The sequence below is a fragment of the Rissa tridactyla genome, chromosome 3, assembly GCF_028500815.1.
Source record: "Rissa tridactyla isolate bRisTri1 chromosome 3, bRisTri1.patW.cur.20221130, whole genome shotgun sequence".
Taxonomy (NCBI): Eukaryota; Metazoa; Chordata; class Aves; order Charadriiformes; family Laridae; genus Rissa; species Rissa tridactyla.
This window is the reverse complement of record NC_071468.1, coordinates 43,940,504-43,967,143: the sequence shown is the minus strand read 5'-3', so window position 1 is coordinate 43,967,143 and position 26,640 is coordinate 43,940,504. Positions and strand designations below refer to the sequence as shown.

General features: G+C 39.8%; 1 protein-coding gene across 2 annotated transcripts in view; it reads left to right on the top strand.

Annotated features, from left to right (window-relative positions):
- Positions 1 to 2,163, top strand: part of MTR (5-methyltetrahydrofolate-homocysteine methyltransferase) — a 52,193-nt gene extending 50,030 nt beyond the window's left edge. For both annotated transcript variants that reach the window (XM_054195207.1, XM_054195206.1), the window contains exons 31-33: positions 627 to 819; positions 1,571 to 1,683; positions 1,817 to 2,163. In XM_054195207.1, the coding sequence (XP_054051182.1) occupies positions 627 to 819; positions 1,571 to 1,683; positions 1,817 to 1,903 (393 nt within the window). In that variant the 3' untranslated portion in view covers positions 1,904 to 2,163. The remainder of the gene's footprint in view (positions 1 to 626; positions 820 to 1,570; positions 1,684 to 1,816) is intronic.
- Positions 2,164 to 26,640: the final 24,477 nt, after the last annotated feature.

Sequence of the window (26,640 nt, the reverse complement as noted above, 5' to 3'; positions counted from 1 at the left end):
AAAGTTTCAGAAATTATTATTAGAAATTATTACTAGATGCCAATACTAGATATTTACTGAAGTGAAATTTCTCCTGAAGGCAACTATTACTGGCAAAACAGTGTAAGCTGTGAGAGCAGCTAAGAAAAGCTGTTGCTCACTTCCAGCTAGAGGAAAGGCTCTCCGCTAAAAAGAGCAGCGGCACTTACTTACCTCTGACATTCATATGGATGCAAGAATGATGTGGCCTTCCAAAACTAGATCTGGACGAGATACCCAGATAGTCAAGACCTAACGACTTCAGTGCTATAATGATGTATCGCTACCATAGGGAAATGAACCTCATCTTTTCCGGTTACTTGTCCACATATTTACAGCTTTGAGTATGTAGGATTTTAAAGCAGGGCAGCTGAAAAACCACTGCCTTCCAATAAGAGAAAAAACTAGAATACTTGAATTAGCAAAATAACTACTGTATGTGAATTTTAATGCTATCAAATTTCTCACCTGTGATAAAAGCCCCTTTAAAAATTAAAATGGGAATGGGGAGAAAGTCTCTATCATTGTTTCTGTTCATCAAAAAGCTATTGCATCAGTCTGCACAAATTAAAAAAAAAAATTAAAAAATCTCTGTATTATATTCCAAGGCATTTGCTGAGGAGCTCCATGAAAGGGTTCGAAGGGAATTCTGGGCTTATTGTAGTACTGAGCAGCTACATCTCTCTGACCTACGCAGAATTAAATATGAGGGAATTCGCCCTGCCCCTGGATATCCAAGCCAGCCTGACCATACAGAAAAACTCACCATGTGGAAACTCGCAAATATCGAGGAAACAACAGGTACCTCTGCTTTACTAAGATTCTTAAACTGTTTTTATGCAAATGAAAGAAAGATTGAAATGCCAACAAAACAGCGAATTGGGCGGTGCAGAGCTACATAGAAAAACCTCAAACGGAAGCAGTTCTGGGAATCGCTGTCTTCCCCTTTTCATTGCCACTTTTATTTTGCCTCATTCAAGGAAGAATTTGCAAAATACTGCCAGTGCTTTTGGTGAAGGAGTTGTGTCCTTAATTAGCAGATTGCGTGCAAACAGGGTTCTGCTGCACAGAGAAAAATTCTAGCATCCTTATGGTTACAAGAAGACATTCCAGATATAAACAGGAAAAAAGCCAATTCAGCAGTATATTTCCCGGTCCACAGAAACCTTGAGGTGGTAACTCATAAAAAAGGAATGAGTTCCATTTGTTTTTCTCTGATATTTTACACGTCAGACATTTCACTGTTACTTCCACAATTCCAAAAATACCTTCCTGCGTTTCAGAACCTCTCATTACCCATTTCATTTGCCAAAATGTCTAAGGTTTTTTCCTTCAAACTGTACAGTAATACTGTAATGAAAGTCTGCAATATATTTAAAGCTATGTGTATTTTTTTTAGTAGACAAGAAGTGGAAAATAGTTTGGTTTTATTTTATCTGAAAGGTTTTTGGCTTTTAGGTTTGCCTGAAGCTACCTAACAAAAAAAAAAAGGCTCTGAATTCATGCTTACTATCAATTCAGAGAATAAGAAAACTTTCATTCTCTTTTCCAGGAATTGGTTTAACTGAATCACTAGCAATGATACCTGCTTCTGCAGTTTCTGGCCTCTACTTCTCCAATCCCAAATCCAAATATTTTGCTGTTGGCAAGATATGTAAAGATCAGGTAACTTGGACTGTCCGTTGTGGTAGTGTTACAGCATTCAAAACCACCTTACGAGTAGGTGTTCCAAAAAACTTTGTAAAGAGTTAAAGCTGGAGTTTCCAGATCTTCATCGTGTTTTGTGGTCCCTTTGCAGGTTGAAGATTATGCACGGAGAAAAAATTTGTCTGTGGCAGAGGTGGAGAAATGGCTGGGACCCATTTTGGGATACGATACTGAATAACTGTGTCACTTGAGGGCAAACAGACATCTTTTGAGGGTCCGTTCACCAGAAAGAACACGAAAATCCAACACGAAAATCCTTCCCACTGAGAACAGCTTTCTTCCATCCATCCCAATAGCTTGTCTGATTGTTTTTAATTTTTGATCAAAGAACTTGCATTTCAGATCTGCCCCGTGCTCTTCGCTTGGTACCATGAATGCATTGCAGATCCCTTAGATCTCTTAGTCATAGCAATATGCTATTATTTATTTTTATTTCTTGCACAAATACTCTAGCTGAGCAGCTAGATGCAGGCTGAGATGTGGAAGCTGCAAAGCCCTCCTGCCCTCAGGAAGGCTTTGAAATCAGGGGCAAGAATTTCTGTCCCATTGGCTGTGGATCTATGTAGAACAGAATTTGACTTCTGTTGTTTTAAATGTGTTTTGGCAAGTCCAGATACAGAAATACAATGTGATTTTTGTGTAAAGTCAGCAAAGGTTTTACACTGAGTGATCAAGAACAACTGAAGTACAACAGATCTCCTTTTCTAAAATCTGTCTGCTCTGTATTTAGGTCTTGTGATTGGGAACATATGTTGTTCTCTCTGAATAATATCAGTTTTTTAAATTACTTTGTGATTGTAACTAGAACTATCGAAATAATACAATGTGCTGGAGCAACATTAGAAACGCTGTATTATGACGGAACATGCCATGGGATGAGTGAGCCCATGGGGTTGTCCATCTCATGCTTTCTCTTCTTTTCAGCAAGCCACAATCTGTTTCTACTCTGCATAAAGGGTAATGGCACTTCCTACCTTACAGTTATTTTGTGAGGCTTAATTCATGTTCATTCAATCTTTTGTATGTGAAAAGTTTGAGACACATAATTGTTAACTATAGACAGACAGAAAGCTTGGAGCTGACTTCAGTGTTTTACGAACTCTTTAAGCTTCCAGGTACCCGAATTTTAGAAGCACACAGTAGCAATACCATTGTAAGTAACAGTTAATACTGTAGGCTTGTTCTTCAGATTTAACTCTGAGTGAGCTAATTGTTCATAGCTTTTAATAATCTCTGAAAAGTGCCTCAGGTATTATTTAAATGCTAATTTAGTAAAATATTATGACAGAAACCCCTCATTTTTCTGGTCTCTAATTGTAAAGAAAAGACCAGTATTAAAAAGAGAATGTTCTTTTAAATAGTTTATCTGTAATCTATTAATAACTATATCATTTTTGTAATGTCTTCATCTGCCTTTATGCAAAAAGAATCATCTTGTATCAACAGTTTAATAAAGGTTAAGCTGTCAATGGTGTTATCCTATTAGAATCCTTAAATGGCAACAATAAAGTGTGTGCAATAGTCTGAACAGATAATGTCAAAATTAATATGCGCATTGTACCATGAATCTGAAAGTATAAAGGCTGCTATGGGGTTTTGAAAGCAGTCGAGTAAGCGTGTTCTTAACTGAATGTTTTAGCATGTCTCATCCTTTAATGACTTACAATAATTTCTAATGGATCTCTCTCCCCACTCCCCTGATATGAAGGGACTTGAGATGTGTCCTTGTTGATCGGCTGATTCTTGTTGCTGGAATGGTTCCTAGGTGGAACACGCTTTTAGATTGCCAAAAAAACAGTAGAAAATTCTTAATATAAAGGAAAATTTGCTCCTGACGTATGTAGCCTGTAAAAATTGAAATCTTCTTTGTTTTCTTTTTGATACTTGCACTTTCGCAAATCCATTTAATGCTTGGAGTATCTCCTCTCCACCACTCTTCCATGCTTTTACATTTGGAAGCAGAGGGCCCTATTAGTCTGGACTTGTGATCACATGAATGAGGTCAAAATATGACTTTTATAGCTTGGTTTATTTGTGTATTGTCCTGAAATCAGTAGCATGCAGTTCCGCGAGTACAGCTTCAGCAGAATCAGACTGAGAGAGCAGTAGGGTTTCAGATGGTGTGCAGCTACTTTATCCCTTCACACAGGGCATCATATGCTGATAAAGATCATCATCTTTGCCTGCAAAACTTGTCATTGTGAGAACCTGTTTGGAAGAATTACTCATTGCTATTATGCAAATGTTTTTACCAAGACAATTTCTTTAAAAGTTTGTTACTTTAAATTGTTGGTTGACACTTTGAATAAGACTTTGAATAAGCTTCATTCTTCTCTCCAGAACAAAGAAAATTGTGAAGGAAGGAGAGTCTCATAGTTCTACCAGGTTAAGATTATTTCACTTCCATCAAACTACATTGAAAAGCCAGGGCAAGAATACACCTCTGAAGGAATGAAATGGAGTGGACACTGTCCAGCAAAGACCAATAATTTTAGAATGCCAAAGGGATTTTTTGTGGTGCTTTTCTAAGTGCTACTAACAAGGTACAAGTTGTAAGAGATGATGAAAAATTAAGAATCCTTTGCAAACAATTCTGGTTTAATTCTAGTGAATCATTTACCTTGAATAGTGGTATTTTTTTTTTTTTAGTTTTTTTTCTTATTATTGCTGTAAGTCAGGCCAGCAGCCTGGAGATCAAGTTTTGAGGTATGTATCTTAATTTATGGGTGTCACGAGGGAATACTCTCCCTAAACCTGCCCTTTCCTTCTGAGCTCTGTTCTGTTTCAGTGCTGCTGTTACTCCTAGGGAGACTGTAGCGCAGTTTAGATTGGGGTGCTACCGTAGGTCAGGCCATTCCTAAAAAAACCCCCAAACCTCACATTTATTTTTGCTGTGAGTATTTGAGCATTTTCCAATGAAATGAATTTTCATAATTTCTGATGAAATTAGAGAATCATCTGCTTCCTTGTTCAACAACCTCAGCACACCCTTTCAGTTAATTTCTGCTCCTGAAAATACAAGTGATAGCCAGAAACTGAGGGGAACAGAGACAGGCTTTTGAGGGTAGAATATTAACTTTTAGAAGTCTTGCTATTTAGAAAGGGCGTAGTTTATTAGTAACTGTGACTGGGTTTCATGAAATGCTCTCTGAATTCTTCAGGTGACTTACTTGAGCATGCCTTGAAAAAGGTGGATTCAGTGTCTTAAAAGAGTTTGGAGAGCAAGAAAAGAAATAACTTCATTAATTAGTTCAGGAGGGTGGTTCCATACGGGAACAGCAGCACGTGTTCTCAGTCACTGGAGAAATAATTCCTGTGCCATCAATTATCACAGCCTTGTCATGGCAAAGCCTGTTCAGCCCCTCTACAAAGTCCTGTCCCTTGATTGTCAGGCTTTCGTAGGTGCCAGTTTTCAAATGAAGATAAACCGTGAACAAAATAGAAACGTTTATCCCGCTTTCACACATAATTTGTATACTTTTCCCACTAAAGGCAGAACTGAAAAACCAATGCACTGAGCCTCCATGTTCTTTTGTTCTATTAATACCACCATGGCTGAATATCCTGAGATTTTTGACCATGCCACATGCCTGATATAAATAGCCGTGCAAGTAGAACTCGGCTGAGATTACCAAACTTGGCGGTTTGGATTTGTGATTCAACTTGAACCAGGATGTTAAAAGCGAGCTGGTAATTATCCTTGCTGGCCTGAAGCTGCCATGCCGACTGTGAAATGAAAGGCGCTGTTTGCTGCCTCACTGCCGTAGCGCCGGTGTGGCCTGTGCCTAATGCTCCTGATCAGGCGAACGGGGAGCGTTCTCACGCCAGGGTGGTCTCTGCTATTCCTTCCTCCAGAAAGACCATGAAATAAGTAGAGTGAGTTTGGGAGGTCAGGCTCACCCCATCTCAGTTCTTAGCTCGTGGTCCTTTCTACCCCATCTCCCTGTCGAATTGGTTTCCTCCTTTTCCTTCCAGCAGTCCCCCTTACCTGCATGTCAGGGTCCTCTCTAGGTTCTGCCAAAATGGAATTGTCAGTGGTTTTAAATAAGTCTCTTTTAAAGCCTGAACCAGTTAGCTGCTCCTAGAAGAGGAGTTTTTGCCTGGCAAGCGTTGGACAACTTTAATAACAAATGGTGCTAGTAGCTCTGCCTATAGGAGCCTTACACTACGTGTGTTAGTCAGCCATAACAGCTAATTCAAGATGCTTGACTGCATCTTTATGTGATTGTTTTCATCTAGATAGCAAAACCAAAATGTGTATTAATTGCATCCTTTGTCATTGTACTGGTTTAAGCCCACAATTAATAACAAGCTAGTGATAATAAGTTAATATAACTATATAAAACTAATGCCATTTTCAACTGAAGTACTTTAATGGTATGAATTGTTAAGACAAAGTAGAGAATTTATCTGTACATTGCTGTTACAAACAAATGCTTTTAAAATTCTTTAGGTAGTTGCTGACTTAATTATCTTATGATGAAAAGTTTATCTTGACTGCAAACTCAGGTTACGAAACACTAATCATTTGATTTAAAAGGCTTTACCATTGCTGTCTAGAAATAGCTGATCAAATGATTTAGTTAGGAGACTGGAAAGTTTGCTGCACTACTTGAAGAAATTTCTGCGCATGCAGGATTAGCTACATGTAACAAAAGAATCCGGAGTGGCGCAGGCGGGATTCACAGAGGGGAACTTAATTTCTTTAGAGTTCTTTAGAGAGGAGCTGAAAGATTAAGAGTTACGGCAAACATACAGTCTCACAAAAACAAGTATTCTCAATATTAAGTTGCAGCAAATGAAAATAAATGCTATAGCCTCTATCGTATTTATACCATCAGAGTATAAGAAATGCAATTTGAGATCAATTTTTAATGAGCTTTCATTAATTTAATGCGTGTTTGGGATTAAGGAGTTATATTTGCATGTTTATGAATGAGAGAATGAGGAGGAAATAATAATTAGGTTTTGAATTTATTCTTCGGGCAAATTAACAAGCTGTTGAAAAAAGGAAAAAAAAAATAAAATACCCACCTCTTGGCAGTTGTGGGAATCATTACTTAGATAAAAGGTTTTGACAGACTTTTCAGTTGATGCTGCTGTTCCCTGACTGCATCAGCTCTGTATCTGCGCATAGATGTTAGTGCCATTTTGACCTGAGAATTACTTCTGTCCAGTAGGAAAAATAGAACTGGGCGTGTAGATGTGGATTTTTACTGTTTTTTTTTTTTCCTTACTCAAGGTGTTTAAAAGATCAAGTTTCTCTGTCTGTGAAAGGGCAACTTCCATTGGATGTTTTGTTCTTACTTTACTTCCTTCATATACTTGGTCTGTATTCTTTTCCCCTCTTCCTGCTCCACAATACAGGTGTGGAGATGTAACTCAGAGCTCCCTAATGGCCTGTGAGTGCTGCATGTTCTTTGATTGTTTTTTTTTTAAAAATACATTTTATTTTTCTTTTTGTTGAATTTCAGCAAGGTTCTTACCAAATGTGCCCTTCCCAGGAAATGGACAACTTCATTCCTTTTAACGTGGCCATCAATTGGAAATCTAGGTTGAGGCTCAGAAGTGGAGTGCAAATCTGAGGTCTAAAAAGGTGTCAGTTCTCTGTGGTTGGTGGACTCCTTCCGCACTTCTGCTTCTCTTACGACCTCGTGAGAACAAATATGTCCATATCTTTCTGTAGATTAGGGCAGCAGTGGGCGGGAAGCAAGAGAGATAAAAAGCTGCGCTGTACGGCCAAAAGACTTATTTAGCAACCTGTTCCTTAGAGATGGATTGGTACAATGTGTGCTCTCGCTGCTGTCATAGATCAGGACGCATTTTCAACTGCTGTCTCAATCTTGTCCATACTCAGCTGCTTTTTATTTCAGGAAGTCACTACTTGTGAGAGCTCATGCGTTGCTAAATACTGTAAAAGGTCCTCTTCGCTTAATCAGGCGTTTATAATGAATGACTTTGCAGTAACTACCTGCTGTTATATTTTTGGCTTTCATCAACCTTTGTGTAACCAAATAGATGGCTTTCTGCCAAATACTGCTATACAGCAAATAAATACATGGCTTCTCTAAGGCCCATAAGATCAGATTTTATTATCAACACCTGATCTAACAAGTTTACTAATGTGGTCAAGTGTTTGCAGACCAATCTCATTAGCCAAGAAGTTTGCCACTTACAAAAACATGACCATGTTTATGCACCTTATTTAGGAAATAGATGTAAGCACTTAATTTATTTTACTTTTACTTTCTTCCAAGTATTGTTCCTCACATCTCAGGACAGCTAAAGGAATAAAAGCTTCGATCCAATTGTTATACCACCAGCTATATATGTATAGTGAGAAGCCCCGAAGCAAGAGATTAAAAACTTAACACGATGCAGAAGTGTACTTACCGAATGTTATCTTGTCTCTTCAGATAAATATTAGGTGCCGATGCTGTAAGACAGGAGTCCGCAGTCAGCTAAGGCTAACTGAAGAGTTTAGACTTTCAGATGTCGGATCAGCAGCATTTAATGTCATTTTAGACAGCAGACTGCATGCTTTGCCTCCTCCTTTTATGTCAGTTTCTCCCACAACAGCATCCTGCTGCTGCATCCAAATCCCTGGTTATTCCACAGGAAGTATTTGACATGAATTTTGTTGAAGATTTTGATGTGCATTTCCAGGATTATTTTTCCCATAGAGTTGAAAGCACCACACTGTAGATGAACTGACTTTCAAGTTCTTGAACTGTAAGATACTTGTTTTTCCTCAAAAAGTCTCCAGGTACTGACGCATTTTTTACCACACGGTGCACTGAATCAAACAGCCTGCACTTCCTCGTAGCACCAAGTATGTTGGAGGGGGGAGTGAAGAGTGAAAGGAGATTTATGGTACTTTTTTATTCTCGTTCTTGATTAACATATCTGTCTGGTGTCATATTCATTGTTTGGGAGCTGAAGTGAGCTAGAACACCTCGTAGCAGGTGTTCTATTGTCTGATCCAGCTGCTATTAAAGTATACGGAAAAATTGCCACTTACCTGAAACACAACTTTGATCAGTCCTAATATAATAATCCGTAAAGAAAACTCAGTGTTAAAGTCCTGTCAAAAACACTTGAGGACTAAAAGGATGTGCCGTTAAAGCCCCTTCGGTGGCTCAGCTTCATTGAAATAGATGGCTGGGACTATGAAAGTAATTTTTACTCTCATTCTGAAACCGTTACCTGACAGAACTTGATACCCTATTAAGCCAGGAACAGATGAACCTTCCAGCTGTGGGTCCAGAGTGATCAATTGTAACCATCCATCTCAGGGGCGTTTGAGGGAGATTGCCGAGCAGAACCAGCAGCACGGGTATTGATTCTGATTTGCTTTCTAAATGATGGAAGGTGTAAAGGTGCCTTGATTCGGCAGATAAGGATTGGCAAATGCTCCAAAAGCATTTTCATGATTTCAAGCCTCTTGTAATTTTAAAACAAATACTGCTTAATGAGATTTTGAGCTTTATTGTCCTTGGCAGTCATGTGCATATACATTGTGCTAACTTTATATAGACTGTTGCAGTTTCATTTGGCCATTTTTAAAGAAGAGCTACCTTTTAGCTAAATTTCCTCCTTAAATATGCGTTTCATATTCTACAAATATCAGCAAATTCATAGTACTGTCACATCTTTCATGCTGTTTGTGCATACAAATTGCTGAGCAATGGCAAGGCAGCTGCTGCAGTATGGCTACTGCTAATCAATCCAAATAAATTTCAGAAGTGCGTTATGGTTTCTCTCCAGAAATACTGGCATGAAGTATACAAAAATCTATTGCTTTTGTAGCTCAAATGAGGTCTGTAACAATGTGAAATTCCTGATGTTATGTAAAATATCTTACGTGATCTCTTGATCCATCAGTAAAATACGCCTTGATTTATAAGTAAATTGATAGTTTTTTCATTTTGTTATGGTACTTTTAATGGCTGTATAATTACTTACTTTGGAACTGACAGGTTCATTCATCATTTTTTTGCTGCTGCTGCTTCCATTCTTGCCCCTGGGGTTTTTACTCAGCTTCCAGACTGTTACAGTTCTTCTCTTCCACTCACGCTTTTTTGTCAAGTAGCTTGGAAGTCAGACTTACTATTTTGATATCTTCTGTTGGAAATGCCACCAGTTGTGAAGAAAAACGCTTTGCACTCAGTTTTAGTGTTGCTGGTAATCTTTCTAAGCCATCTACCTACGGTATGTCTTGGCCTTTATTGGCAGTTGCTTTTCTTCATGAAACGTGAAGGTAAAGGATAGTAAAATGAATTCCTGTCTCTGGGCTACAGGTTGCTTTCACTGTTCAAATTTGTAGATTTGGGAATCTACAAATCATAAGAAACAATAACGCATGCCCCCTCACTCCCCCAGCAAGTCTAAGGCAGCCATGGCACTTAACACTTCATCCCTGTAGCCTTTCCAGTGGTGGAATGAAAAGCCCACAGAGCTTTTGCTGGAGCAGCTGGAAAAGTGACCTCCTGCACAGAGCTGGTGTCCTCCCCTCCCCTGGCTGAGGAGTTGAGGGCGCTGGAAAATGAAGGAGACCAAGTAAGCCTATGAAGATGTGAATGTTTATCTCTATTCAGCTGGGTTACGGCAGTTTCTTTTTCCAAAAAGAGTCTTAATGTTCCAAAGCTTGTAACCGTGCATTCACTGATTGCTAAAAATGCATGGACTGTTTGTCCCTTTCCCAGGTAAGAATTGCTTTATTTACTACAAAGCTAATAACAATTACAGGATTGGAGGAAATTAAACATGACACTGCTGCTAAATCTAAATGTAGCTCTTTGCATGAATAAGTGAAAAGCCAGAACAGTTAGTTTAAGAAACACACATGGGGTTTTTTTGGTCATTAGGGCCTCTACTTCTATATGCTCAAACGGTTATGAGTCTTGGATTTAAAAACCAAACAAACAAAATGAAAAAACCAACAGCAAACAACAATAACTTTAAATGCTAATTTCCAGGCTAGTCTGTGATAGTTCAGTAAGTGTTTCCGTGAAGAGTTACAATCTTCACCTGCAGCTGTGTAATACATATGAATCTAGCAGTTGTGTTTGCAGGGGAATATTTTAAAGGAATTATTCCTCGTCTGCTACTGGTAACGATGAGTCAGTATTTATATATATAAAGCACCTATCACCATATTGATAAACATTCTTTGGAACCACTCCAATGGCAGAGGTAAGAACAGGAGTCAGCCTGTTAGTACCTCAGCAATTCTGTTTCCATCCAATTTGGGGAAAAAAAAAAAAAAAGCCACTAGAGCTTACTGCCCGCCTGGCTGGTGTTTACTACTGCTACTCCATCAGGGTTGGAGGGAGACCTATTGTGAATGGCAGCAGTTTGCTCCATGACTTCTCCCAGCTGTGCTGCAGAGCAGGTGCAGGTGTTGGAGAAGGGCAGTGGGACACGAAGGCTCAGACCCGTTACCGGTCACTGTATCGGTGTTTAAAGCACATCCGCGCTCCAGCTGCAGGAACTTGGCTCTTTCACTAGTGTAACATTAGGTGCGGGGCAAGGGGTAGGTAAAAGCCCGTGTACCTGCTGAGCAAGGGCCACATTGCTGACTGTGGCGTGCGTGATGCCCGCCTGGCCATGCTGCAGCGCCAGCTGAAGCCCAGGCTGTCGTGACTGAACTGGTGAGTGCCATGCCGTGCTGCTGCAACGGGAAACAGGGTGAATGTTGACTGCGGGATGCAGAGAGTTTCGGTCCACTCGGCTTCAGCGCGGCTGTATGCCCAAGCACAAGGAGGACAGCCAAGTCTGCGCTTGGAGTACGATGTCGACTTATCCTGGCTGATGGCTAGAGATCAGTGAAATGCAGTTCCCATATGACCCCTCTCTTGATTTACTGTGAAGCTGCCATGCAAAATTATCGGCACAAAAAGCAGATTGCTTTCTTCTAAGAGTTTGTGTGAATGTAATTCTTGATTCTTGGGATTCCTGACAGCTGCCGCCACCGAGTAGCAGCAAGAATCGTGAAAGTTTTGCCTGCAGAAGCAACTAGCGTAGCACAGTGTGGGGAGACACCACCACTTAAAGGACTGGGGAATCAGTAGCTGGATGACCACGTGACAGAGCACTTGAGATATGCCTTACCAGCCTGCAATTTGTGTTCCAATTTGAGCCCTAAAAAGGGCCTTTTAAAACCAATGAATATGACTCATTAACTAAATACTCATGGATAATGTAGTCTCTGTAATCTTTTGATCCTTTAATCAAAACTCGAACATTGGCTGAACTCCAATTTGTAATATAAACCTGATCCATCTTGGAATGCAATTGGCCTGGCTTTAAAATATATTCTGTTGGTAGAGAGTAACCACGCTGCCTTTTCACAGTAAAATGAAGCATTGCTTAACACAGGTACCCAGTTACTCTGCAGGAGCCAGACAGACTGCACTGTAGGTTGGGTTTTATTAGCCAGAGAAATTCCTACTGATCCCCAAATTTGAAATCTGCTGCATACTTTTTTTAATTCTGGAATGCACAAACAGTGGATGTTAGATTAGTAGACACAAAGCACAGCCGAGGGTGTTCTATTTCCAAAGGCACGGTAATTTTAAGACGTAACTTCTTGATGGAAAAATGATGTATAAGCATAAAATATTTCCTGCTTTCAGCAAGATAACTGGACAGTATCTATGTGAGCAGATAAGGTAAGTACTTTATACGCAAAAATTGGAATTTTTTTTCCATAAATATGTATTTAGCAGGTGTGCCATTCTACAAGCACAGCCTTATGCTCTGTAAAGGAGGGCTGGAGGAGCACAGGGTAGTTAATCACCAACGCTTGTGTGGATCAGCATGAACATTCTTTAGGAAGAGTGAGAATTCTATATTCAGCTTGAGGGTTTACAGCTTTTATACGCTATGCCATTAGAGTATAGCTAAACTCAGTTTGTAAGTCTTCATATACTTTGTGGGGCACTGTATTTTTTGTTGCTTGTGAAATAGAGAATACCAACCTCTCCTGCAACAGAAATGTTAATTAGGATGATTTATTTTTCTACTGGAGTGTGAACTTAGTCTTACCACATTTGATTATGTAAAGGATTCAAGTGCCATATAAGGAATGGATAATTAACAAGAGATGTCATTCATATGGGAAGAACAACTTTGTCGACACTTAATTATCAAGATCCTTACTGAATAATTCCTATCATCCATCAACCAAAAAGATTTGGTTTCCACTGGCAGCAACTCCGTTTTGTTTCATCATCCTTGATGTTGCAGTAAGTACTGCAAGTTTATAGGATGCACTACGCTGTCAGGCACGTGTTTGAGAAACTGCATAGCATCAGCATCAGCGGGTAAGCAGACAAATAAATGCACGTACTGTGCATGTGGCAGTTGCATAAACAGTCTGAATCTTTTCCTAGCTTACTAGAAATAAAGGTTTTGAGATATCCATTGACAAACTGTGAAGAGAGGCACCTTTTTAACTCTTCCACAGAGAGCCTCTGAACAGGGTTCTCTGCACCCCTTTACCTTTCAATTATTTTAGTAGATACTTCAGAAAAATGCAATTTGAGTTCCTTTGTTTCCAAACCTTCTCTTTTTGAGATGGCATATTTTAATTTGCATGTGTGTCATTCTCATAATAGTTTAGCAGGTTCTTTGTATACAGTTTAAAATCGCTTATATTGGCTGTGTTTCTTAAAATTGGGCATATGTATGTATACTGCAACGCCATGTCTTATGATGGAATCATGTGAAAGATTGCCCTGCAGTTTTATTGTTCAGTAATGAAGACAAACTCCTAGGAGTTTCAAGATTAATTGATTTACTTCTAATACCTAACATGCTACTGATTTGGCTCAGATCATGTTCAGGTTTATGTTCTTTTTTGACTACTACTAATTCCATTTTTCTGATTTTCTGATTTTCACTGCATTGTGGTAATCCTATTAAAAGCTCTGGGATGTTGGTAATGTCTATCCACTGGAAGCACAATTCTTGAGACGTCTCTGCACCGTTGCCTCCAGAATTTTGCCTTTCTTTGTTGTTTCCTGCTTGCAACGAGACGCGTTTAGTACGGAATTAATGATGACATTAAGGAAGGAGATGCTCTTGTATGAGGTGATGCGAGCCTTGCCAAATGCCTATTTAGACTGCACTAATGCACAGCGGGTTGTGCAAAGTGGAAGCCTGCCAGTGACCTACTGCTGGTGTTCGTGCCTGGAAGCTGGTGCTGTCGCTGCTTGGCCCCATCCCCAGCCTCAGCGCTCATCCCTGCTGGCACCAGTGCTGGTGGCTGCGGGGAGGTGCCTCAGCGAGCAAACGTGGCTGCAAAACTAACCCTCTCCCCACCCTGCCTGGCAAGGCGAAACAGCTGAAAAGTAACCCTGTCTTGTTTTACTATCCAGCTGCTTACTGTGAATTAGGAATGTCCGAGAGACACACAGACAGAAAGGCAGGCAAGGCGTGAGGACTACTTTAATTTGGTATGAGTGTCAGTTTAAATACACGTTAAAACATAGCTCAAGTAGTTTGCTAAACGGCAGCCGTGACTCCACAGTAGCTAAGGTTACGAGTGTGGGAGACAGGGAAAAAGAAGCAGTCATCTTTTAAGCAGGAAAGTATAATGCTACCAATAGGACACCTAACTTACCCTGCCAATGTTCATATTCCTGGCTTGCTGGTGATGTTTAAACTATCCAGAAATGCTTGCTTGAAAGGTGTGGTAATAAGATCTGGCTGAAAATGTACTGAGATGTACGCTTTTCTTTGACTAAAAGGGTAATTGACTTAAACTGATTCTTACCGCTTGAGTTTGTTTATTTGGTACTGAACCACTGACATCTAAGGACTGTGTTTCAAGTTATGGTATTGCAGTGAATTAAAAAGCATAGTAAAAATACCTGTGGGAGATATAAAGTATAACAGCAAGAAGTACTGTGCGAACAAATGTTTTAGGCTCTCAAAGCTTTGTCGCATTCTCCCTTATTCTAAGCACTGAAAATTAAAGGCTTCAGAATCGCTGAAGTATTTGAAAGGAGTAAATGCAGAAAGAAAAGTCTTGACACTTTTGCAAAATCTTTTCTTATGGGAAGAACGACCCCTTGATAGGATCCAAAATGAAGTCCTGCCCAAATGTGGTCATGTAAGAGTGCACGAGTGTTGTGATTTTCACAAAAGTAGAAATGTTAACAGCAGCCGTATTTCAGCGAGGACAGCTACATCCTTCCCCAATTCAGCGTGCGACTCCATAGCCCTTCTCTTAAATGGCTGCATCACGTTTTTGTGAGCAATCAAACACCTGCCACCTTGCTCAGCTGCGGAGGGGCTCTGCTTTACATAACAGTATAACAGAATTGCTCTGTACAATACAGAGAAGCGACCCGAAAACCAGTGCTGCTTTCCTGGCGCAACTGTGGCTGCACCCAGGGGTTTTTCTCCCACAGCTGTCAAGGCGGAAGCCACCTCCTCCTGCCCATCTTGCGGAACTAGGCCTGCAGGAGCCTGTAGATCAAACGGGAAATAAAAGACATGACATACCTTTATTTTTTTACAGTCAGGGTAACTACCTGATGAACAAATCACAAAGTGATAAAATAGTAAGGATTTTCTAACATATAACTAATTTACTGAATGATATCAATCTTTTCATCTGCAATTACTGTGCAAGAATCACATAGGGAAATCTCTGTTGTGCTATAGAAAAGTCAGATAATGTGGTCAAAATCTGAAACTTGTAACTGGGATGGTACATTGCGCTGGCTCTGTCAACACTGTAATTTTAGGCAAGAACGTGCTCCCTTTTTTGCTTATGTTATCTTGATAGTACTTATCTTTGGCCAGGCTAAAGGACCACTATCCCAAAATATATCTCTGCTCACGTGCCATAAGTGAACCAAAAGCTCCCTACTCCAAAGACAAATCTCATGAGTTTAAGCTGCAGAATAACTTCCTAGAAACAATGAGAATGAGCCCTAAATAGCGTACTTTAGAGCATAGTACAAAGCCAGTCATTTCACACAGCTTCCCCCCACCCTCTTCCCCAGCAGCATGAAAGGGAGACAGGCAAAAATAGTAATAAAAATAAAAAATAATTTAAAAAGCTGAAAAACTAAACCTCATGTAATTCCACATCACTGACATTTGAACACTTGAATTTGTTCACGCCTAAGTGGTATTCTATTAGGGTCTTATCAGCACGTGCCAGAAAGGGTCCATCAATGTTACCTACAGTAGGAAGGAAGGAAATTCTTAGTGGGAGGCAGCAGAGGTTGAAAGGAGAGGAGGGGCCAGCTCCAGGTTGAATTTGCACCTGGACAGTGAAGGAAATGCGGGGTGCTGCAAGGGGCCTCCTTCCCCAAGCCACCATTTGCTGCTCTTCCTGATGCTGCTGAGGGCTAGAAGTGGGTTTGAGTCCTTACTCCCTGGGTCCCACGAAGAGCAAGGCTTCCTCCCCCTTGCACAGAGGGCCACGTGGGGGATACTGAGGAGGTGAGACTGAAGGTTCGCTCAGGGGAAGAGGGTGGTGACAGAGGGGCTGTACCCAGACTCATCACCATGCCCTGCACCCCCTGTGATCCTACTCTCTTCCCAGCCTGGTGGGGCTGGCTGGATCATGGGGTATCTCCCTTTCAGCTGTTTCAATGCTGCAGAAATGCACCAAAGGAGGAGTGTGAGGCTGAGGTTGGAATACATACAGAGCCTAGAGTGAAGCTTTACAATTGCTCCTAGGTTTACTGCCTAAAATACAGCCCTTCAGAACAGATCCCTGGAGCTTCCTACAACCCTTGTAAAACATCAGCCCTCCGTCCTGAATTTTACTGTCCCCTTTCCTGTATTTCCACCTTCTTCATACCCATATCAGGTCTGAGCTCTTTCTTCCCTCAGCCTAAAGCTTCCCATGACATGTCATCACGCGCCGCGGGCAGAGCTGAGAGCTTGGGCAGCCCTTCTGGGAGAAGAGTGGTTTTACAGCACAGCAATGTTACCCCAGACATATTCAATTCTTCTGGAGCCGTGTGCATTGGCATAAATGGGTGAGTGCAGGCACCTTCCTTTGATGCTCCCCGACCCTACTGCAGCACCTGGACATTGTATTAGCATGAGAGAGAGCACGATTATTTTTTTTGGCCTCCCAGCTGGCCATGTAAGGCAACAGCCACACAGCACTTTCTGTCAGATCCATGTTGTTCACACACACAGGTTTCAACTGAATGCAAAACGCTGCCCCTGCATGAAACAAGCGTGCCCGGGAGGGTGCACTCTGCTGTTTGCTGCAAATGGCAAAAAGGCTGCCTTGGTTGTGGGTGTAAGTGCGTACTATTCTACGCACAAGAGTAGTCATGTTGCGTAAGTTTGGGCACCTAATTTAGAAACGTAGCTCTGCTTGGTTCCCTGTATGGGCTGTGGAAAGAAAAATCCTTCCTTGGAGAGAGATTCAGGCCAGCAGCTGAACTGCTCTTCCATTCAGCATAATAAAAATGACACACTAAAAGCTCTAAGCAAATAATTGTTATAAAAGGTCTACACAACATTAACCGGTCTGGTAAATGCCTGCATTTGCTCTCTTATACACACAGCTGTAAGGTCTGTGTTCCTTTACAGCTTCTTCAGTCTGTTTTGAATCTTCTAGCAGACTGTGGCGTATGGAATGGAAAATTAAAACTTTTGATTTATGCGTTGCTGCTTTGCCACTTTTGGCCACAGTAGAATACTTACGAATGCGAAATGACAACAAATATTTAGTCTTAGAAGTAACTGAGATGGTTATATCTGGGAGCAGAAGGAATGGGTAATTCATCATTCTAATAGTTTCTATGTGCTGGGAGAGGCTCTGTGGTTTTGTAGCGGAGAAGTAAATAGAGAAGCACTCCCAGTCCTCCAAGCACAAAGACCAGATAAAAACCGAGCTGCTGCAAAACAAGTTACATGAGCATTGCCAGCATGATGGACGTACTAGGAGTTAGCAAAATAGCAAGTGTGCTAAGAACAGATAAACCTGTGTGCATGAAAAATCTTGGTAATACACATATGCCTTTCCCAAAACTTTGTGTGGGGTCAGTTTTTCAACATTTTCTTTTTCCAAAAGTTTTAGCAAACCGTCTAAGTTCTGAAAATCTCTGCAGTATCTATATTAGCTTGGGACTTGTTCAAAAATGTCAAAAGGCACTGCAGTCTGGATGATCAACTTTGGAAAAAAGCAGAGAAAGGCTTTCATGGTTTTTGAGCTCAAAAGAGACTATTAAAATCATCACCCACTCTAATCGCTACTACAGGCTGTAGAACCTTATCAGTTAATTGTGCATAATACCTTTACCTCCTATTTAAATTACAAGATCATTCTTAGAAAACCATGTAGGCTGTAGGATTAAAATCACTGTCTTTAGTTTGTGCTTGATTTTGTTTCAGAAATACAGAGAGCTATAGATAATATGATTCCTCTTATATGCTTGCAGGCAACGACACAGCTGAAAAGCTCTGGCTAAACTTTGCCCCTCCCTGAATCTTCCAATTCAGGTCTGCAATTTATTCTTTGTGAGTTGTGCTCTGATAGTAAGGCAGGACCAGGGAAAAACACTAGGGGCACTTCTTGCCAGCTTTCTCAGTCACCAGAATGTGTTCAGGGGCACTCTGAGACCTCCAAATAATATTTATAAAGATATAAGAGGAGAAAAGGCAGTTATAAGGAGACTTCACTTATATGTTTACTGTAAGGAAAAATTTAATATGCTTAAGTTAACTTTTGAGAACTAAAGTAATCAGATTTTTCTTTAAGAATTTAGATTTGCAGGGTGTTTCCACTATACAAGTATTCATCCGTAGTTAGAAAGGCACAGATATGATCTAAAGTCCGAGCAAATCTAAAGTTCTGTCTTGGTGAGCGTGTTTCCATAATTGTGTTGTCTATAGCAAATTTTGAAGGCTCATCTTTAGCGTGCAAGCCTGTTTCTATAGTACTGTATATTTAAACTTGCTGACAGTAAATCAAACACAGAGCTCTCACTTCAGCCAGATATTAATTAAAAATAATCTTGTAAAAATCACTAGTTTCTTTCTACCTCTACTATCAGAACAGAATGAAGTTGTATTATTCTGTCTGCAGCTTTATTATCTTAAAAATGTATTATTAATCATTTTTATTTACTTATCTATAGTACAGTAGGTCTTCTGGCTTCCTATGATGTTTCTGATTTTAGTGTTTGTTTTTTAATGCAGAAAATGAGATGCTAAAAGTGCTGAATATTCTGCTTGGGAACCTTGGCATCCCTCTGCTCATATACCTCTTTGGAAAGCTTGTGGGCTATGATTTTGAAATTGATCAAACTTCACTTTCTGTGGTATTGAAGTGCTTTAGGAAAATTACTCTGAAGGCTAATTAGAGGGAATTTAATATCAAAGATGGATGTATAGCCAGCCACCTTTTCAATTTTAGAGAAACATGCTGTTGATTCAGTATGTGACGAGTTACTATTTCTAATCAAAATGATATCTGCTGTGATTTTGAAACCAGTCACCAAACATATCTGTTCAACTAGAAGCAATTCTTACTATACGCAAAGTACAAGAATGTTTTTTTCAGCATGTAGTAATACGTATGTGTACAGCTGACCACTCAGAAACAAAATTAAAGATGGTAAAAACTAAAAATCAATAGGCATTGCAGGTAGAATTTAAACTGGGATAATGAGTAAGTATTTACATTGAGTGGGAGAACAAAACAGGGAATCTGAAACAGTAATTTGTACAAAGATACTGAAGATATGTAAGCAAAAATTTTATGCAGGTATATGAAATTTTAGAGTGACATCCCTAGACTGTAGATTTTGAGGGTGGAAAGGTATGCTTTGAAAGTCCTGTTACCTAGATAGACTCACTGAGATATTATGGGGCTATTAAAAAGTCTAAGAAGGAAAGAAACAGGACAGTCTAACATCTTAATCACAACAGTCATTTAAAATAGGCTCAGACTTTAATTCCCTTTAGGCTGTTAATTGCATATCCACCTGATATCCAGTTCTGAAATTAGGCCTTTGTGTTCTTGATAAATCGGTTACTTAAATAGTGAATAATATTACCGAAGGAACTAGGGCTGCTTTGCATCCAAAGGTTTCTTTTAACTGGATTAAATTTTCTTCCATTAAAGTGGAAAAAAAAAAGAGTACATCTCCAATAGATGAAAATTTTCTCTTTGTCAGTATTCATCCTTTCTCCGGCTAGAAACAAAAGGCCAAAAACTGTTGTCATTCACCTGATTCTAGGGAGCTATTACAAAGAAAGGATATTTTTATCTCCTGCAGCTTGTTCTCAGGGTGGTGCTCTGCCCCAGCTGGCTGCAGAGCTCCTTTCCAGCCCTGCGCTGGTGGGGCAGCAGGCACAGCGCCTGCTGTGAGGGGCGATGTAGAATTAAGGTTGGTTTTTTACATGGCTTAAATTTTATCACAAATTCAAGTGTTTGTGTGGGCATCACTGTTACACAGGATGTACCTATCTGGGTTCCAGCATCTTCATAAAGATTGCCAGAAGTCTAAATAACATTAGTGTATTTATTGTGATTCTTCTAAATGTGTCTTTCTGTTGTTAAAAGGTCCACGTGAAGTAATGTATTTTCTTTTAACAAAAGTCAGCAAATTGCATGTAAACGTGAGAAAAAGAACAATGCTACTTGAGACAAACACAGAAGCAGCCATGGAAAAGGACGTAATTTAGTGTACATGTTTCCAAGCCTGGATGTCTTAAAAACATTTAAGAAACCTGTCATCTGTCATCTTCTGTACAGTGGATTGTGTTTTCTCATAATTACCCAGGGACAGTACTTGTATACTCGAAGATATTTACTGAATTTCTTTCCTCTGGAAAGTTTTAGTTTGAAAACTAAACATGATACAGCATGAGAGGCTTATAGTTTCAGTATCTATATAGTTTAGAAAAATAGGGTCAAGTTACACTTGTTCGTATCACTGGCTGTCCTTAGCTTAACACTGTTTCAAGATAGTGTTGAAATTTCTGGACTAAAAATACCCAGTATAGCTGACAACTAAATGGAATCAAACCTATAAGGTTGTTTTATGTAACACTGAAAGGGAAAGAAAAGCCAACAGACCCAGCTCAAGAAGGAAACTTTCAATCAGTTGTCATAGCAGACTTTTAGATTTCAGGTCTTGAGTTTTATGTTTACTGCCACCCTTAAATACATGCATGAGTGTCTGGAGAATATTACCAGTCAGGAGGCGCACAAATATACAAGCCTTCTGGTCACCTAAAGGAAATGTTATAGCCCTTTACCTAGCCACAGCTCTCTCTGGGGGAGGGCCAGAGCAGAGCTCAGAGCTACATTTCAGCTCTAGTGTTTGGACCTGTGACTGGGCTATGTAAGCTCAAATGTCTTAAAATTCATGTTAAAGAAAAATGTGAAATTCACAGGGATAGGAAAGAAACAGAACATATTTGTTGAGCAGAAGCCAGCATGTACAGCGTAATGGTCTCTATTTTGAGGCAAAAAAGTAGTAACAATCTGTACAATGAAACTCATTCTGCAAGCAAAATGTGTGTTCAGATCTAAGCTTCTGTGATTTCCTTGTCCTTTGATATTGCCTAACCTTCATTTATGCACTTTTATTTCTCCTACTGTTTTTTATGTTTTTCTAGCCCTGCTGTTTCTCACTGTTTTGATATGTGGTGTAGGACTCAATGGTCAAACAAGAGACAGTATCATGCTTTCCCGTTGTCAAACACCTTTTGCTTCAAGGACTACTTAAGCATCAAGCTCTACTGTTGCTTCTTATGATGCAAACTCTAAGAAAATGAGAATTTGTTGGGGCAAGGAACTTCCTTCTGGCTTGTCTGTTAAGCATTACATAATTTCATCACCTATATAAATTGCTTTTCCAAATTTGATCTTTGATGAAATAGAGCTACTACTTCAAATATTTTGTTCTTTGCAGTGGTTTTCCCTTAAGAGATTAGTATTATTTTCAAATGCTTCAACGTTCTGGGCTCGCATCTGACCCTCTGAAATGAATTTTCCAGGAGGCAGGGGCTGATACAAAAGGAACAAGTTCTCACTCGAAGTGCACGGCACACTCACTCCCTTAAATCAACGCTTGTATTTAAAAAACGTCAAACCCATTTGGAGCAATTGGATGTGATATTTGTCCTACAGAGAGAGGAGGAAAGTTAATTCTCTAAAATGAACCGAATATGACAAAATATAAATCTGGAACTTATTGTTTATCTTAGAGATGGTTGGATACTACAGTGTTGAGGGGAAATACTATGTAAAATAGGAGAGGTTACTGAGAACTTACAAGGCAGCACTGAAGTACCTGAATTAACTCTTGCAGAGAACAGCATTTTTCCTAGGATTTGGCCTTGGTGCATTAGATTCTGTAACACAGAAAGCTAAGGCATTTACTCCTGTGCGTACTGTTATTATATATGACCCCATGACAATATTGATATGTTGCATTCAGTTGGCACTGATGCAAAAGAAAGTAAGCACAAGGTGCAAACGTGAAGTGATTTCTTACAATGTTTTCTTATATGTGGTTTCTTACAATGATTTTCCTGTTACAAGAAATTTTTTCCTCTCTGGCACATCAAGGAACGAGAGAATGTGATGGCTGACACCAAGAGGATTTACTGTTTATATTCCAGCCCATGGATATACTCTAGAAACTTAAGTAGAACTGCAAATCATAACTCACAATGAAAACCATGGTGCAAACCCAGGGAATACAAACCTCTTTGTGTGGTTTTCTTGAAAGTTTTTTGTCTTTCTGCAAAACAGTATAACAGAAAGTGTGATATTCTTTCTGCACTCTAAGGAAAATCAAAGATAGAATAAACAGCAAATGGGGGTAAGATGACAGTTTATTGGCCAAGATGAGCAGTTTGCTCTGGATTAAATAATAATCGTAGTGGAAGGTGTTGCTATCTTATTATAAGGAGCACATATCTCACTGTGGAATCTCAGAAGACACTTATTATATCAGAATTAATCTGTAATGTTATAACAGGGATGTGCCTGATCTTGCTCAGAGCTATCGCTCCCCACTGGAAATGCATGTGGTGTTGGACAAATTCAGGGATTGGTACTTCCCTGATAGATGATCCTGGATGTTGCGCTGATGTCTCTTCCCTATAACTATGAAAACATTTCCCTCTCACTCCCCTACTTTAATGCTATAATTTCCTTCCTCTAAAGCATTGTTAGATAAATGAGAGATGTGTATCTGGCCAAGGTTGAATTGCTACCCATGGTGATATCGAGAAATATCAGATGTTTGAACAGCAAGTTTCTACGACTGTTCAGGATCAAACTGAAAAAAACCCAGTGTCTGGATCAGAAAGGAAATCTTCACTGCTCTCACCTTCCCAGGGCCTGACTGGCAAGGAGATGGGAATTTTTATTTTTTTACTGTTCTTGAAAGTCTGAGGTGCATCTCACTTTCTTCAGTTCTGTGACCATTTTCGTTAGTAAACTCCCTGCTTTTTTAAGGGAGTAATGCATTGCTGATATCCTCTTGGGTCTTTTGGTTTTCCCCCTGTCACAGTGCAATGCCTGAAATTCTCATCTTGTGCTGAAAGTCTTGTTTGTTGTAATGGGCTTAAGTACGTTTTTGCAACAATGCTCTCATGGATGCTCCTGTATTAGCTGTTCCCCTTATGGCATTGGCTACCTTCATTGACAATGGCTCTGTTACAGTCCTGTGTATCTATATACTTCCAACTTACACTCATTGTGTAACTAAATTACCTGTAACATAATTTTGCAGTCTGAACGCTGTATGTTTGGGATGGTATGCAAAAAAAAATAAATCCCAGGGCCAGTATCACTTTTCTTGTCACTGTATATTCCTCTGTGAAAAGGACCTCTGTGAAAGCACTGCTGTAGGAACTTCTTGCTGTCATGCTGCGTGCCCCAGGAGACGCAGACCTGGCAGATGTGGTGCTGCTGGCCGGTGTGGTTCCCAAGTGGCTCAAAGCCGGCCCCGTGGCTTCATTTCTCCACAGAGCACATCGCTTCACCCCAAGGATGTGACCTGCTGCTCCATACGTGCAGGTAGCTGTTGCATTGCCTTTTTGTTAGTTGCCTTGTTTTTCTTTTCCTGGTCATACACTGAGTTTTGTTTCATTTTAGAGAATGGGCAGCAAGCATATGAAGAGGTATTTTTTACTGCTAACGTCACCACAGATGGGAGCACAGTCTCCCTGAGAAATCTACTTTGGATGTATTCCACTAAATGTAGTGAGAGAGGGTTTTTTCAGGAGTATGTCGTTTGTGTGATTCATACTGTGGTCAAAAAGATGGGGATCATGTATTTATATAGGTTTTTTTAAAGGAAAATGACTTGTCTATTCTAGACACATGCTCAGTGAGGCCACCCAGTTGCTGGGCCACGGTCTGTGCACATGAATTGATCCTCGTATATTTTGTCAGTTGCATACGAGTCAAAAACTTGTCCACAAATCTTTTGATTTGTCACATTACAAAAGTCCCACTTTAGTAGTCTTATCATAAAGCCACCCAGAAGAATAAGAGTTGTAGGAGCAGGCCCTTTGTATGAAAACAAAATTCTAATATGTATTCTGCAAAATCTTTAGTAATAATATCCTGAATTATGCATGCTTAAAAGGAATTTTTTTAGCATACTAAGAAAAACTAATAGCAAGAAATTAATAAAACAAAATAATTTCAGCTTGGTAACCAGTTTTAAAAATTTGCAAGACACATAGTTTCTGTATCATGAAGTAATATCCCGAAGGAAGTTGATGGACACAAATGAATCTCAGCAAAATAGTAAGGAAGCTGCAACTGGTAATAATACTGGGGTGACTGAAAATCTTGATTATCTCTAGATCTAATCTTTATTATGTCAAGATTCTGCGGGATCAAGAACAAATCAAGGGTAAATCCAATTGGACTTTAAATTAGTGGCTTTTGTGTGCTGCAGGGCAAATCTGATAACCTAAGAAAACTGAGGAAAAGAGGCTTTTGGTACTTTGAAAAATGCAGTTACTTACTGTTGCAAGGTTTAAGGAAATGGCATGGTTATCTCTGCTTCTGCTGAAATCTTTCCTCTAGTACATCCAATGATCTGCTTGCTTTTGCAGTCAGTCTGAATAAGACTGACTTTTTTTTTCTTTTTAATAACGAAGAAGCAGAATATGTAAAATACTCCATTGTGTAAAAACAAATCAAAATACGCGTCTGATCTTTCTAAAATAATTAAACGTGGTGAGTAAATCCACTGTCTTTCCCCTTGTCATTGATTCTTTGGGTGTACAAACGCTGAAATGAAGATGAGGCTGATGCACTGTTACCATCTGATCCTGACAGATGTCCTGTGTGAGCTCCACTGGGGAGAGACTGAAGGGTGTTATCATTCCCCTGAGTTAAGCTAAATCCGTGGCAGCAAATGGAATAAATGTAATGTACAACAGTTGGGTTTCATCATCACCTCCTATCTATCTCGTGTGTCCATTTTCTTTTCTCCTCTCCTCTCAGAGGTCTTTTTCTGACCTTTGCGTGTATGTGTGTGTGCGTGTTTCCCTAGGAGGTGTGACTTAGCTGATCAAGGCTGTGGCATGTCTTGTTTCACTGCTATGAACCCATGACTAAAAGGGCAGCTAAAAGCAGCATTGTAATCATCAGACGCTGCTAGGAGTTTGCCAGGTTTTGGAGTGGTTGATAACGCCATGTGCTGGGTCTGTCTTTTTCCAGGTGCAAGTGAATTGAAAATAAGAGACGCACCAGAATGGAAGACATTTTTCTTTCTATTTTCTTTTCTCTTCTCCCAGTTGCTGTGTGGGCTTGGTTTGCTTTATAGTACTGATTTCAACTACCTGTAGCTTTCTGGCCCAAAGGGACACTTATTGCCCTCTTTAACACAAAGTAGAAGGGGCTTTCCCTTATGAAAACTTTCTCAAAAGACTCTAGGTAACAGCAATAGAAAATGAAAATTATTTACTGGTCTGCTTAATGTGTTGGGGTTTTTTTTCCCCTTTTTTCCTAGTAATTTAAGAAAAGATTCAACGCATTTTAATTTTCACTGTGAAACCAAATGGACATTTTGAAACTCTTAATCCAGGTGTTATACACTGGATTAATAAACACTTTTCACTCAATTTCTCTACCAAAATGAATACACTTCCCTGGCCATCTGACAGAAAAAATTCTCTTGACCGTTTGGGGATTGACCCAACCACTTGGACCTCTGCCTGACTGGTGTCCCATCCTGGATTCTGCATAAAACTTACTATGAAGAGCAGCTGTTAACTTCGAACTTCTGATGAGGAAGAACAATTTTCTTGAATACCAGCAAATGTTACATAATGTTAGACAGAAGTCAAATGTGCTTATAACAACTTTCTTCCAGCCCTAATCAGAGACCAAGATGTCCTCCATCTGCAGGAAGCTCCTCTCATATGCATTTTTCTAAATGGAGCAGACAAAGCATGACTGAAGAGTTTGCTCTCCTCTATTTGGTGCACGGGCATAAGCATGCTACATAAATTTGAGGGATTCTGCTTTTAGTTTAGCAAAAATCAAAGCTGTGCATCATGCCATATGCGATGAAACAAATAAGCTCAGCTCTGGATAAAGCTAGCTTTCTGTGCCACTTCAAGTGGACTAACTAGTACTTTTCAGCTGCACTTGCACTTAAAATGGACAAAGCTCAGAGGGGGTGGTTATGCAAGCACTGCAAAGGAAAATAAATCCATGGAAGTATCACTACAAATAGCTGCCTCCTTGAAATTCAGTACATATTTAGTTCCTGGGTTGTTTCTTTCTTTCACCAGTAGTGAAGGATAATGAGCTTCAAGGACTGTGGGAACCTGCAACTGAAGCAGAACTTAGGTATCTTGCAAAAACGACACTGAAAGACAATGGGGGATCACACTTGAGGGGAGAGGATGTGCAGAACTACCAATGCTACT